Genomic DNA, 16,611 nt, shown 5'->3' with positions numbered 1-16,611 from the left:
GATTACAAATGCCAGACTATGAACTACTGACACACATGTACCAACAAAGGATGGTGCGATCATGCCCATACATCGCATAGTACCACCTATGTAAGGATCCAGACATACGTATACCACAGCCTGAGGGCTAGGTTTATACCCTTATTCATAACGGTTTTAGGAACACATAGTTCCTTGTAAACAATTTTAAATAACAAGTTTGACTCATTTTAAATAAGTAAAAGTTTGGGGGCGTATTCACCTTGTCTCTTTAGGATCGGATTCACTCACCGTCCAAGGGTCTTTCCCTTTCTTTATCTCGCACCTATAGTACGAGTATAAATATTTGTTAGTCGGATACACGATCCGGCTTAAGACCTTTAGTCTTATATCTCAATCCTCGATGAACCTTTAGTTCATTTTCTTTTACTTGAAAACCTTTAGTTTAAAAGTAAATTATAAACCTTTAGTTTATATTCAAAACCCGACGTTTCTTCTTCTCCAAGAAACGTAATCATTTTCTTTTATTATTTAAGAATACTCTTATTCATTAAATAATAATTTCATAACAAAGAATATATGCATATATACTTACACACATATATATGTTATCTCAATATTCAATAATCTTTTACTAATGTCTTTGTTATGTTTTCTTTTCTTTTATCGAGGGATCGAGTATATCCTCGACTTAAGGCTTAAGCCTTGAATATAATATTAAATTATATTGAATTCGATATTACGCCTAACCTTAAGTGGCGTATAGAAACCCTAGAGAATTGAGCAGCACTCCGACGCCGCTTTACTTTTCTCGATCAACTTTGATATGCCAACTTCAACACACGTCGGCACGTCTTTCGGGACTCATTGCTATAACAACGCCTTCTTGATGATTGAGGGTGGAGGGTGGCACAAACTTCGAGGAAACGGTGTACACAAAGGATCGAGCACGCTTATCGAGGCAAATCGTTTATATGATTGTCGGGTTTTTAGAGAGAGACTAGAGAGAAGTGAAAACTGAGTTTGGGATGATGAAAATGAGCAGCCCTTGGCCGCTATTTATAGGCAAAATATTGGCTCCCATCGCGCTACACGATAGGTCCTTGAGCAGGCCTATCGCGTATCGCGATATAGGCTTGATGACGCAGAGGGTAGGTCTGCCACTTGTTGATACGTGGCAGTCATTTCTCCACGTGGCAACACGTGGCGGTAGTGTTGCCACGTTGTGACACGTGGCAGCACATAGTGCCACCGTGTGCCACGTGGCACACGTGTCACACTCCCCATCGCGATACGCGATGGGTGTCTCCTCTGACTCATCGCGTAGCGCGATGGGTCAGGAAAACAGAATTTCAAATTAAACCCTCAACTTTGAAATTTGGCAATTTTAGTCTCTATACTTTGAAAAATTGATACTTTGAACTCGAAATTTTCACGTTGTTACAACAACCAATAGTCGGGGAAGCTTGGAATGTAAAAGCTACGATCGGATCATGGAAAGGAAGAATTGATTTCTCAGTAGCTCCACTCGATGACTACGACATTGTACTTGGAATGGAGTTTTTCCGCAGATCAAACGTTGCCGTAGCAACAAGCTTAAATGCCCTTTACCTGACGAAGGGGAAACAAGTCTACACCGCACCAATGGAGGCGGAAACTCGGCAAAGGAAACCCATCTCTGCACTACGACTCATAAGAAAGCCGAAAGCTCGCAACGAGGGCGTTGCGAAATCAGGTGGGGGAGGATGTCACGCACCGCCAAATCACCCATCATTTTTCTCGACATCCGGATCATTCCGGAACCGTATGGAAGCATCTTAGGCTGCCCGGAACAACCCAGAACGACCTAGAGCAGCCTGGATCACTCCGGAACAGCCCAGTGCACTCCGGATGCTTCCAAAGCAGCCCGGTCCTATCTTGAACAACCCGGTACTTTACGGAACAGCCAAGAGCTATCTACATCAGTCCGGAATACTCCGGAACACCGAAGACATTACTAGACTGACGAAGAAGCTTCAAGAGGAGTCCATAAAGATCAAGATGCTAGATATTTACAAGGAAATCTCTATAATTAGGCTCTAGATATTTTGTATGGAACAACCTAGATTAAGAACCCTCTAGATCTTGTGTAGTATAAATAGGTGAAAGGGATCTCATTTGAGATCACCCAACTCTTGTAAACACTTAAGCATTGTAAGCTTAACTTCCATCAATATAAAAACTCTTGTCTTGTATACTTGTATTCAAGTAACTACAAGAAACCCACATTGTTAATCCAAGACTTCAGCTGCCCAAAAACTCACCAACAACAAACCACACAGGCTTACTTAGACGAAGTTCTAAGGCCGCACGAGAGTCAAAGAAATAACTCCGTGACAACGCTTATCATAATGTTTCCCACTAAATAAAAATGATATACAATTGGCACCCTATCACATAAACAAAGTCATATGCCTAAAACAATATCATTGATCCTCATGTCACATAGTATCAAACAAACACACATGAATGAATTGGTAACAATAAACAATTTTACTCTTTAAATTCCAAACTGCTTTTAATCATGTTAACTAACTAACTCTACATTTTCCAACTAAGCCAAAAACTGTGTTCATTTCTTTTCTTTTTCTCCTCACCAAATCTAATTCTTTTTGCACCATATATGCTAAAATTTTACAAATCATCTATACAATTACCCAAATTACAAACCTTGCAGGGCTGAGGCCCAGGTCCGGGCCAAGCCTTTACCTCAAAACCAGCCCAGCCCATCTATAATCGAACCGGCAATCCGAAATTCTGAAATACTCTGATTTCCCCATGAAGCCCAGTTGTTACAATCACCATGCCCCACCCCAACTTACTCGGGCTGGACCCGTTTGTAAATTCTGCACTCGTCTGTTGACCAGGGCTCTTTTTGTTCAACACCAGTTTTTCCTCGGGCCACGTGGCGGAAAACCGGTTGAAAAAGTACCCGTTACTCGCGCTAGAAACGATTCCATGAAACGGGCTGCTGTTAATCTGATCTTGTTCGGGCGTGGGTGGATGGTTCACTGCTGACACGTCATCAAAGTGGTCCCCACTAAGCCTATCGGGCTCGTCTTGAAAACTGCAACAAGTGTCGGTTTTACCGGGCCATGGGATGGCTACTGTTACATCTTGACAGTTGAAGTGTTCATAGGAATGAGTAACGGTTACACCTTTGTTTCGGTTAGCCCGCATGCCGTCTTTGTGCTTCCATACGTACACTTGCGAAACTTCGCTTGCACAAACGACATATCTCCCGTTTGATGTCACCGAGGCTGAAATTTGCCTGTTTGTGTTGCGAAATCCTGCAATATAATCAACACATGTCGGGTCAGTTCACAGGTCAAAATGGTTTGTTGACCAATATATAATATATATTACCTTTGAATTTGTGAATTAATTCGAGGCCATCAACGACACGAACCCGTGAATCTGCAGATGTAATGAGCACTTCTGATGTACCTGGAACAAACTGTAGAGGTATTATAATTTATAGCTTAAAACTAATGTTAATAATCATACCAATAATTAATAATAATAGACTGCTATGAAGCATGCAGCAGCTTAATTTTCACCTGAAAACCGGTGATCTTTTTATGACGGGTCTTCTTATTTTTATTCTGTAGGTTGATTTGACTTTTTTGTTGTAACTTGTTTTCTGCAAAACATTTAAAGTAAATATTTAAGCACAAAAAAACACGAGCGACAAACAAACAGAAAAATTAATAATAATAATAATAACAATAATAAGTACAAGCAAATCGATCGTATACCAGTCATGTCGTATAAACAGCAGTTCCCCTTGTATGAACCAACAAGTGCACCCTTCAATAATATAAAAAAATCAGTCCAATCAGTAACAAATCAAACTAATCATATTTAAAAAATCTATATTTCTGCTTGTAGAATTAGGGATGGCGATGACAACTCGTTTACTCATATGGGTTGTGTTTTATCTCAAACGGGTCATATGAACAGTTCAGCTAAAAAAAATAGGTCAAAGTCAAATGAGTTCAAAATGTGTGAATTGTTTAAAGATGTAAATAATTACTGCAATAATAGTGGTTTGGTCAGAATTAACACATTAATCAATATATTTTAACTAAAACTGGTCCATTTCAGTTTGAAACCGTTAGCCAACATGTGGCCCACCGATCATGTCACATGTAATTAAAGTTTACAAAAGTTTGATACAAAATGTATGGGCTCAACCTGACCATCGGGTGTATAGCAAGCGGCAGTAACCATTTCATGCATATCATTCCAATCAACCACTTGATGATCAGGAATGTTCCATAACCGAACTTTAGCATCAAGTGATCCACTGATGAAATATCTATCGTCAACAGGATTAAACTGGATGCAAGTTACTGCATTTAACAATAAAAGATACTTAATAATCATAAAATAAACATGCAATCCAGTTAAACAGAACACATTGGCTCATACTTCATACCATAGTCATTGTGAGAAAATATCTTCAAACATGAGTTGCTAGATAACTGCCAAAACCGCACGGTTTTGTCCATTGATGATGAAAGAAAATGCTGAAAATGAAAGTGTCTGCCAATAAGAATTTTTACATATGCTTCATATATAGCTCAAAATATTAAAATGATATCACTGCAACTAAGAAATCCACATAAGTAATTTCATCAACCACCGCAAGCTAACCTGAGATTTGGACCATGACAAGTCGAGCACATCATCCAGATGCCCTTCAAACGAACAAAACGGTTTCTCTGAAAGTCCAAACAAACTTTCAGGTACTACGATATGGTCCAAACTAGTTGACTTTCTGGTCAACGATAACCTTCCTCTTCTCTTTCTTTCAGTTTGACCATCCAAATTCGGTGACGACAAACCTACATCTGGTGATCCAGTCAACAACAACACATCTTCTTGTTTATCAAACAAAAGATCACCTTTTCTATCCGACGACACAACTTGCCAGACATGAATCACACAATCCTCACCCGCACTAGCAAGATACTTCCCATCCAAACTAAACTTAATAGTCCAGATCGACCCATTATGCGCCTGTATCTCCTGCCTTTTATACAAACCCGTAAGATCCTTACAAGACTTCCCATATTGCCTAACCCGCACTCTCTCCGGACTGTAAAACGAAACATCCTGACTATCATCAGTCGCAGAACTAGACCTTCTCCCACCCCTTTCCGATGACGTATCCCTCTCGTCACTACTTCGTCTCTCTTTATATCCCGCAACCGAACTCGCTACATTCTTTATACTCTTTATACTCTTCAACCATCCACCTTTCGTTTTCGATTTCGATCCACTTCCACTTCCAGTAATACTAACATCATCTTGTAAACTATTACAAGCATCCTCCACACTCTCCCGTCTCATCAATTCTTGAACAATCGGCGAATGTCCGACACACATTTCGAATTCTTCCATCGTCAACCGCCTCCCGGTCCCGACTTCCTTCAATTTCCCCCACATTCCATCTTCTCTAACCTCATCCACCACAAACTCTTTCCCATTATCAAGATTCTTAATTAGACACACCTCCCAATTCACCATTATTATTATTATAACTACTAACAGCAACAACACCCGAATTCGAGTCATTCGAATTACCAAATTCAATAACCTCTTCAACGTCTGATGAAGAACAAACAGAGGGTTTATGTCTGGAATCACGAATGAGACCCATCTGCCGGAGCAACCGTGTACGGCGTTCGTCGACGGAGGACGGCCGTGAGATCCAGACATCGTAATTGTTGGCAACGGCCATAGGAAACTTGGGTACAGGTAGAAGGCGACCAAGAGTATTGTAATCACGAACACTAGTACAATTCGGATCAATTAAGGCCACGTCATCATCGATATCCGACGAAGAAGATGAGCACGTGGTTGAATTTGAGCCTGAAGAAAGCAATCGATCAAGAGACTCGTGGAAACACTCTTCTTGTTCTTCGCTGTGGGTTTGATTGCTCATCGTTCGGGCATTCTCATCGGGTAATGAAAATGCCCGGCCGGAATCGGATTATTATTATTATTATTATTATTCGGATCTGGGTTCGGGTTGAAAGTGGGAGTACGGATCGGGTGAGGGAAAGGAAACCGAGGAGATGAGTAACCGACGGAATAGGTGGCGGAGAACGGCGGAGGACGGTGGGTTGCAGAGAGATTGGGTTCGGTTTGGTGGTGGTGGTGTATGCATCAATTATGAATTATGATGTCAAAATATGAATAAAAACTTCAATAATTAAATGCACTTGCTACCAATATAATAATATAAAAACCAATTTAGATAACTATTAGAATAGCAAAAAAATATGGTTATACAGGTTGTTTAAAATGTTAAATAAAAAGTTATTTTTCCCGGATCCCACTATATATATGTTTTACAAGCGAACATCGAATTTGGCTTGGATTTTAAACCAAGACAGCTTGGTTTGGCTTTGATACTAAAGTTAGATCGAAGTGGTTTATGTGGTTTGGATTAAAGAGACTGGAAATATTCGATCTTGGCTTGTTTAGAATCCGAGTCAGATTCGAACAAGGTATGAATGAGGGCTGTTTGTATCATTAGTTACCGTAACCTACGTAAAATTGTTTTTGTATTTAATGTGTTTTAAGTAAAACATAATACAGGATATTTAGTTTGATATATTGTAATTATTAAAATAAATTAGTACATATTTACGTATATTTTCGAATAAAAACATAATATCACATCACTAATTATTTCCTTTAGAAACTAGTGCGGCAAATCATATTAATCTTTCATTCAAATCAATCACAATTATTTGGGTCATTATTGAAAGTTTTTTTTCTTTTTTTCTTTGTATTAGTTATGTGGTTTTCCTTCTTACATCATACTCACATGATTATGATATATAAATGTACTATTAAAATTATTATATCTTGCCTGTAGTATTTTTATTATAATTGTTATATTACAAAACACCAATAAATCATAACAATTATGTCATCTCGTGCGTATCTTTTTTAAGAAAGCGACCTTGTTACAAAGTTTTCAGGGTTAATTATTTCATAATATATTAAAATTTATAAGAATTATAATTGTGTAACATGTTAAAGTTATCATCAATTGTAAGGAATTTAAATTCTTACCATTTTATGTTTTATGTAATGAGTGATTAAATCAGATAATATAACTATTATTTTTACTGCTAAGTTATTATAAGTTATTTAAACGTATTTAACTAGTATTGACAAGTTGACCGTAATATTGATCACTAGCGTCTAGAGACCATGCTATAGCAGATGGGGTACGTACAATTACATGATGATAGTTTGGAAGGAAGTGTTAAGGTTTGTTCCAAAGTAACACATTATATAATTTATATTGTGACTTTGTTCTCGTCTGATTTTCTTGATTTTGATTTATTATAACTAGGTGATTGACAAGTGCACGACACGGATGAAAATACATAAATCGTCAAGTAAACACATATATAATTTGAAATTACAAGTTATTTTTTTATATATTTTCTTAGATAACAACATGATTTCTAATTGCAAGTCATATTCCTCTAAAATTGACTTGTTATAACCCAAACCAAATCGATACAACTTAAAAAAGACCCATTAAAACCCGAACAAAATAAATATTTTTTTATATTGACTCATTGACCAGAACTAAACTGGTACCCTATTAAAATGACTCATATTGACCTGAGCCAAAGCAAATTGAAACATTTCTAAAATGACACATTTTCATAAATAATAATTGAAATAACACACTTGAAGACTAAAAAGAAAAATCAAGGTTAACACGTACAACGTTCTTAGCTTTTGAAATCCTTTATACCAAATGTGAATTCATTATTATCGGTTTTGAAGATCCAAAAAATATATCAAGCTTCAATGACTTTAACCCACTTGAAAGTTGAAACTCATGTGAACATTTAAGTTAATTTGTGAACCCTCCATATTATTTAATTTCTTCAATAGGCACTAAAACCAAACACCAAATAAATGAAATAAAAATTGTAACGAAACTTAACTGAAAAAAACTAAAAAAAAAAAACCAAAACCGGAAACCTAAATAAAACAAAATACCAATAAAACTAAACAAAAACTTAAATGAAACTGAAGAGCTAAAATCAAAATCGATAAATTTGAAACCGAATCAAAAACAAATACTTTAAAAACCAAAACGAAAAATTGAATAAAGTTAAACCCACCTAAAACGATACTATAAAAAAGCAAAACAAAATCGAACCGAAAAGAAACAACTTAAAAAAACTAAAACTGAACAAAAACCAAAAACCGAAATAAACCAAAATAAAAAATAACTATCATAAAACTTTGAAAAGAAAAACTCAAACTCATTAAGGAATACATGTACTATTATTATTATTATTATGTAATTAAGTTGAATGTAATTTAATATAATTTTGAATTATTTTATTAGCAAGAAATTTTGAGAATGCATATAATTTATGAAAATAATTATTGTTTTAATAGTATAGTAGATATGATGCTAGAATCAGATATTATCAACAAGGAATTCACTCTCGTTTAATGTTGTTAATTTCTATATAAATAGACACCATCAATTAGCGTGAGGTATATTTCTTATTTGTATTCTCTGAACTTGACTCGATAATTGTTTTATTATGGGTTTTTCTTTTTTCCTTTATAAAAAAGAATCATGGTTTTTAGAAAGTAGTAAACATGATTCTGTTAAGACATTGTATTGTGTGAAGGGGTAACACCCGATCACACCTCTCTGACGGGCTCCAACTTAAAAAAGGTCATTTTTAATTGGCCCATATCCCAAAATAACTATCTTTAGTAGGTTTCAGCCCGGAAATAGATGTTCTCAGTGAGCTTTGGTGGGAAACACCTACATATGAAGTTATGGTTCAATAACCTAAACATACACACACACATATATAGTACGCGCGCTTGTGTATGGAAGTACATTTATGATCAATATAGCTATCATTAAAACTAAGGTTTCAAGGGAACATTTGTACAAAGTAGAATTTCATCAAATAACTTAGCTCCCATTAGAGCACAAGCTCGAGATCTTGCAAACACAAGATGCTTGCATGTAGATTATGTTGCATTCACGATACAAATCGGCACTTATACCTTGGCGCCTGATAGAATGACGTGGTGTGTTGCTTACTATCTAAAACTAGAAGATTTAGTCTAATAACATGCCATAATAGTCGGTATAACTTTACAAACACTGTTAGGAGTGCCACATTCCCTAGAATCTAAATAAAACGCAAGTATGAATTCGGTTATCAGATCTGGAGACTTATTTATACGAGTTGTTTAGTTAATCAAATAATCTGATCTATGTTATGTGGACATTTAATAATGTTATCAGTCTTATGGGTCCACCTCTCCAAACACATCCCAGTTTTCTTATTATATGAAAGTCCAACTTCATATACAAGTTTCAATTTCAAAACCCTAAAGTCTATAATCGCTTTCAAGTTCATGAAATCACAATCTCACATCCTAACACCTTCACAACGCATCCAAATTCAGTTTCTAGATTCACCATTTCAAGTCTCAATCGACTACACAACGCTTCCATATTCAGGATTCACGAGTTCAATCGCCCTCTCGAGTCTATTGTTGTGTTTAAGACTATTTTCGGTCTTTGTAAGATTGAACTTGCATTGTTGTGGTTGAAAACTCTCGGTTTTATTTGTGTTGCGTTGTGTTTGATAGTTCTTGTTTAAAAAATTAGTTAATGTATAGAACAAACAGAAAATAAAATGCAGATTTGGAATTTTCGGTTGATTTCAGATTTTAACTAAAACCAGTCGGAATTTAATTTGGATGAATTCGGTCCGGCTAGAAAATTTGAATTCCAGTTTTTCGGATTTGGGAAAAAGAATTTCGAACATGAACAAACCGACCCACACAACCCAAATAATCAATATCTGGACCGATAAACGCCCCTAACTTCAATGCACTACCGATTCTGAAAAGATATGACTACATGATCATTTTGTGTACGATCAACAAGTTTAATAGAAACTAAATAAACTTCAAGTGATATAACCTAAGTGATCAATGTATTAATATGTACATTAAATAGTGTAATTTCTACAAGACAAAAGAGTAGTATCCTCTTCTTCGTTTATGTGAAAGAAAGACTAGTGGAAGCATTGACAAGACGATTAATAATTTTGATTGGATTCATAATTAATAAAAGATTTAAACCAAACACACCACGTGGCTTGATTCCCACCAATACTCTGTTTGCCTTCTCGGTCACCCATCCGTCATTTTCCTAAATCACTTTCCTTAAGTAATCATTGACATTGTTTTAGTTTTTTATCACCATTTTTCTTTTTATTTAAACATAATTAATTAAACTTAACAAAGTATTGATAGGTTGAACCCGATAATCTTCGGTACAAACAAAGATGCATGTTAGATTGTTAGCTACCAAAACAGTCCCACTTTGAATGTCGAGTAGTTCTAGGCTTCTAGCGATATCGACGACGGCAATATGTTTTAGATGATTTGGATATCAAGAAATACGAAGGTATTGATTCTTGGTGGTCAATACGATAAAAGATATTAAAATTACATCATTTTCTATGGGTGATGAATAAGAGCAAATATCATCATTGGAGTAATGGAGTGGGAGAAATTGTGTAAATTCAATTTTGTTGACCTACCGTTGTATTTTGGTAGTTTACTTTTCTAACTTTGTACGTTTAGGTTACTTGCTACTTGTGAGTAGTCCCTCCTTTTTTCGTTCTTAATATATTGATCTTTTAAGAAACAAAAACATGTTAAGAGAGTTATAATGGTAATTCGGTATACTTAACACGTTTAAAATCTTATACCATCAACATGATTCGAAATTAAGCCATGGTATGTTTGGTTAATCAATTTAACAAAACCGAATCAAAATGTTAGTTCATCGGGTTTGAAATAGAATTTCATTCAAAGATGATATTTTGATGATCGAACCCGTATAAAACTAATGTTGATAATGATAAAAAGAAGCTGAACACATGTGAATGTTTTCTAGTACAAATCTTTTGCATGTGCATTTTGTACTTGAAGAGAAACAAGTGATTAAAAATGTGGAAGCAACAACATCAACACTTGGTACATATGTATGCCTTTTTGACATCTTTGTTGCATTTATAAAACATGATAGATGAAATCCAACCACACAAGTCTGTGATTGAATGCCCATTTAGTGTACTCACAACTTACCTAAATGTCTGCTTCATGTCCGTTGGTCTCTTCACATGTGACTAAACACACTCGAGGGGTTCAATTGGAATCCTGATCATGGACTAGACATATCTTCAAATCTTATAGTGCAAGTGAATGTCATGAGAAATATAGAAAAAATGTTGGTTTTTACATTTTAAAGTGTAAGCGAAGGTTAAGTTTCACATCATGTGAAAAGTGATTTTTGTGTACACAATATCTTGTGGTTTGAAATGGATTGTTCTAATGGTTAAACCATTTTGGTAATATAAATTTGTTCACGTGTTAGCCTAGTACACACACAGGATGTATTAATGTAACATTTAACACACTATTGTAATTGGTTTGGACTTCGGAGTTTGAAAACACAACTATATCAGATTTAGTCGTGTCTGAACGCCACCACTGACAGTGGTTCTAGGGTTCTGAAGAACTAAAAAATTGGAGGGTTTTATTAAAAAAAATTTCTAAAGGTCCGGTCTAAGACTGCAAAGAGTTTTGGGACGAAAAAAGGTAAGTTTTCCGGCAAAAAAGAAGCTTTTCGGCAAAAATCGTTTATCCGGCGACCTCAATAATTTAGGTTTTTACTAAAAAGGAAGCTCTTAAAGGTCTGATCTAATGTCTCAAAGAGGTTTGGGATGAAAAGGTTGAGTTTTCCGGCGAAAAACATTTTTTCAGCGACCGGAGACTAACAGAGTTACGCTTTCGTTAATCGTGGTTTGTTGGAAGCTAAAAAGTTAAAATGTCGGATTGTTATCGGTCATTTCGTTAGTTGGAACCAACAACAACTAAAAGATAATAATTAGGATTATTTAAAGCCAATATATATACCTATAATCGATAGTCCATCAACATTTACAAAATGTTGTTTTCTAAAAACACATATAAATATTATACTCAAAAGTTTTACGCACTTAAAGAACTGGTGGGATTAGAGTTAAGCTAAAGAAATAACATTTACTCATTTTTTACACCCTTAAATCATTTTTAACTTCCTATAACTACGATTTTCCGTCACCTTAGGCTAAAATATATCTCATTCACCTTATTTTTTTCATTCGTCACGTTTGTCATCTCATTGTCAACTCGATTTTTCCTCCATCATTCAATTTCAACCTCATCCTTCAACCCTTGTTATGGTTCATTCCCCTCATTCTCACCATTTCATTTTATATATATAAAGAAAAAAAAAGAAAAGAAATAAAAAGATTGGGGATAAGGCCACACACCCTTCAAATGACGAGAATGATCACCCTCATTGGGGTCAGGTCACAAATGAGATACTGAGATGGTGTGGGGTGGTGTTCAAATGTTGTCACAAGTGATGTGGCATGTCACGTCGGACCGATGAGTTTCCCAAACACACCCACACCCTTTAGCCTTAGTTTTAACCATTTCAATGTTGAGATCAGCAACCATGGTCACGTTGTACACTTAGCACACACCCGCACCCTTTAGCCTTAGTTTTAACCATTTCAATAGTGGCATCGAAGACCATGGTCACGTCGTACACTTAGCATGAGAAATACACTTGTTATAGACGTATAGGAATGACCGCAACACTAAAAATGATTAAAACAATGGGAAGCCACAAGAATGTGAAGCGTATAACATAGGGCGAGATGTAATGCATCTAACGAAAACCCATAAAAGTGTGGCATGAAAGAAAAATAGGAAAAACATACCGTTGTATGAGTTAGATATACCGTTGTGCACCGGTCATATCAACATTTTCTCAATTATTTTTGTAATATAACATCACTATAGAAACACATAACATTAAAAAAAGTCATTACTTATGAAACATAATTGTTACATTCTCAATACCATCAAGAGACCAAAAACATGTCGATCATATACTTCACATAAACAACCCCAACCAACAACCATATAACACCTAAAATAAAAACTTATAATGGCCCAAACAATCCCTAAAACAAATGTTGCAAGACTAGAAACACCAACATATGGTTCTCACTTATAGGCACCCATACCTACATTGGCTTCACCACCATATGGCTGAAATGCTCCTCTAGCCTTTGAGTATGACACATAGTAGAACTGTGAAATTATGCCCGTGATGAACACAAAAGCAGCCCCTGCCGCAAACACACCCTTTCTAACGGTCTCACAAGACGGGGGTTGTTCACTGAATATGGTCCGGTATTTGGTGTGGTACCCGTTTCTCACTGAACCCGCAAGCAAACACGCTTCAGCAATTATGAATGTGATCCTGAGACGTGATATTATATAATTTCAGTAACTATACAATGTTTTGAATAAAACGAACTTGAAGGGTTTATGCAATGAAAATACACTTTGGTTGACTTTCAACCAGTACGACCCGTTTCTTTTATACCAACATTTAAAAAAAACTTTGGTTTGTACCAATTCATAAGTAGATGAGTTGAACTTGTGACCAATTTCAGTCTGTTTGACCAGCTTCTTTTAAACCAAAATTGTTTAAAAACTGTTACCAATTTATAAGCATGTGTTGAATTTGTAACCTATTTCACCCAGTTTGACATCGATCCGTTTCTTTTAAAGCAACATTTTCTTAAAACACTGTACCAATTCATGAGAAAATAACTCAAATTTGTGATTTATTTCAGTCAGTTTGACATCGACCAAAATTGACCCGTTTCTTTTAAACCCATTTTTATAAAACGTTTACCACTTCGTAAGTAAATGAGATGAAAATTTGACTTTTCAGCCAGTTTGGCATTAACTCGTTTGACCCTTTTATTTTGAGCCAACTTTTTTTAAAACTTGTTATATATTCACAAGTAGACGAGTCGAATTTGTGAGTTATTTCAGCCAGTTTGACACCAACCCATTCGAGCCGTTTGATTCATTTGCCCGCTTCTTCTAAAACCAAGATTTTTAGAATACTGTACCAATTCATATATAGACGGGTCAAATCTGTGACTAATTCAGCAAGTTTGACATCAACCCGTTTGACACATTTCTTTTGAAACATTTTTTTAAAACTTCTTACCAATTCATATGTAGATGAGTTGAACTTGGGACTATTACAGCCAGTTTGACAACGACCCATTTCTTTAAACCAATGTTTTTTAAACTATTACCAATTCATAAGTAAGTGAATCAAATTTGCGACCTGTTTCAGCCTGTCTTAACCCATTTCTTTTAAACGGACATCATTTTAGATTCTTTTTACCAATTCATAAGCAAATGAGTCGAATTTGTGACCCATTTTAGCCAGTTTGACATCTACCCGTCTAACCCCATTCTTTTAAACCAATACTTTAAAATATGACTCGAATTTGCAGCCTATTTCAGCCGGTTTACATCAATCAATTTGACCAGTTTCTTTCAAACCAACATTTTTAATGTAACTTTTTTATAAATTCGTAAGTAGATGAGTCGAATTTGTGACCTATACACACATACCAGCAAAAGATGAAAAGGAGAACCGCACAAGCCCTAGAACCGGTCGGGTTCAAAGCCTTCCCACAACAGAAGCACCGGCTAGCCACCATTATCAGAATCTGGCTAGCCATGAGAAGGAAAAAAGCACCAAGACCATAGCCAGTCGAAATATCAGAATCATAGATACACATGTTGTATTCATCTTCTTCATCCTTACGTATGGTAGCCTGCAAACAATCCAATTTCCACATCCAAATTCAATCAAATTCATGTTATGCTCACACAATCAAGCAAACATAAGCAACATATGAAACAAATATCAAACCTGCATACTCAAAATCAATAAATCAATTCACTTATGCCCTAAACATTCTAAACAGCATCAAATTGACCTAAAATCACTTTCAAATCCGTAAAACCAATACAATCTCATACAATCCACAATTAAATTAACCGGAATGTTAAACAGATTCAATAACACATTAATTGACCATAAAATTAGGCCAAGTTGAGAACAAATTAGGAATGTTTACTTACATCCAAATTCAATCAAAATCATGTAATGTTCATACAATCAAGCAAACATAAGCAATCTATGAAACAAATATCAAATCTGCATACTCAAAATCAATCCATTTGTGCCCTAAACACTCTAAATAGCATCAAACTGACCTAAAACCACTCTCGAACACACGAGGTCCACCCATCAATGCACAATTCGATCTAATCGATTCAACACTTACGTTAACCGGCGCATTAAACAAAACAAATAACAATAAAATTAGAGCAAATTAACCTAAAATCACTTTCAGATAGTTGAAATCAAGCAACTAATGCACGGTTCAATCTCATAGATTAGGTTAAACATATACAATAACATTAATTGACAATAAAATTAGGGCAAATTAATTGAAAAGATTTACTCACAGTGCTTCTTCTTTGTTCAGCAGCAACCGCTAAACCAAAAGCAATGAGATCAATAACAGTAACCACCACCATTAACAGTTTAGAAGCCATTAGTAAACCTGTTCAGATCTGAGATCTCAGTATGAATTTATAATGACAAAATCCAGGCTAATAAAGACGAGTTCAAACCGATTTTGACATTTCACCGTTTCATCATCCCCAATAAATAATAATAATAATAAAAATAATTATTATTAAATCAAAACCACCAGATGAGATGACAATGCTTATAATTGAAGGGTTTTGGATTACTTTATTCAACAGCTGCACGTGAGAGTACAATTGATATAGGTGAATGTACAAGTGAGGTAAGCGTGAGAGTGACGCATGGACCCCCGTGGACTAGGAATGGCGGGAAATTAAGTTATCAGGTGACGGTGGAGTGTCGGTGAGGTTAGGGTTTAAGATGACGACGTTTGACCTATTTGACGGAGCGTTGAGTTAGGTTTTAACGGCGGTTAATGTGGGGTCTACTAGGATATTGAGTTGTTTTTGTGATTAGGTGAGCTAATATGCATGTAACATGTGGTGAGACATTATCTACACGTCTTTGTTTCATTTAATTTTTTCATTCTATGTGACATTGTGACAACATTCATAAATTTGAAGAATGGTGTAAAAATTTCTTCCATTACTCATGTTCTTGATTAACCAATTCTTTTTCTTGTAAGTAGTAGCTAATTCTTATTCTTCAAACAAAATTCTTTTTTTTTTATATACGAAAAGAATAATTTCTTATATGGTTGGGGTGTTATGCGATAACTAGCAAAAACTTATCTAGCAAAAACTGGTTGTCACGTCACGTCACGGTTGCGTAAGCAGTTGGACAATAACTAGTCCACTTATTTAATTTAAGTGTTTTGGGTTAACCAGGTCTAAACTGATTTTTTTATATATAGAAGGGGGGGGGGGGGGATTGTTAGTGAGGGTGGACTCCACCTTTATTTTGATAGCATCGGAGGGGGAGGAAGATCATGACGCCAGTAGGGTCTTGTAGTTTGGCGGGATGAAGTGGCCAATGGCGTCTCCCCGTCATCCACA

At 35.7% G+C, this 16,611-nt stretch overlaps 2 protein-coding genes across 2 annotated transcripts; both read right to left on the bottom strand.

Annotated features, from left to right (window-relative positions):
- Positions 1-2,537: 2,537 nt before the first annotated feature.
- Positions 2,538-5,971, bottom strand: LOC143586046 (uncharacterized). The gene is made up of 8 exons (XM_077067685.1): positions 5,624-5,971; positions 4,678-5,538; positions 4,460-4,550; positions 4,216-4,373; positions 3,777-3,828; positions 3,579-3,661; positions 3,385-3,475; positions 2,538-3,308 (listed from the first exon to the last, which is right to left on the bottom strand). Exons 1-8 carry the CDS (start codon positions 5,969-5,971, stop codon positions 2,749-2,751), a joined length of 2,244 nt encoding a protein of 747 aa, XP_076923800.1. The 3' UTR covers positions 2,538-2,748.
- A 7,051-nt stretch (positions 5,972-13,022) lies between these two features.
- On the bottom strand, positions 13,023-15,672 carry LOC143586044 (uncharacterized). Its single transcript, XM_077067684.1, has 3 exons — positions 15,532-15,672; positions 14,626-14,831; positions 13,023-13,444 (listed from the first exon to the last, which is right to left on the bottom strand). Exons 1-3 carry the CDS (start codon positions 15,619-15,621, stop codon positions 13,186-13,188), a joined length of 555 nt encoding a protein of 184 aa, XP_076923799.1. The 5' UTR covers positions 15,622-15,672; the 3' UTR covers positions 13,023-13,185.
- Between the last annotated feature and the right edge of the window lie 939 nt (positions 15,673-16,611).

The sequence above is a fragment of the Bidens hawaiensis genome, unplaced genomic scaffold (assembly GCF_021521415.1).
Source record: "Bidens hawaiensis isolate Kalapana, Puna unplaced genomic scaffold, B.hawaiensis_p1.1 tig00034282_1, whole genome shotgun sequence".
NCBI classification, from domain to species: domain Eukaryota; kingdom Viridiplantae; phylum Streptophyta; class Magnoliopsida; order Asterales; family Asteraceae; genus Bidens; species Bidens hawaiensis.
This window is presented reverse-complemented; position numbering and strand designations above follow the sequence as displayed.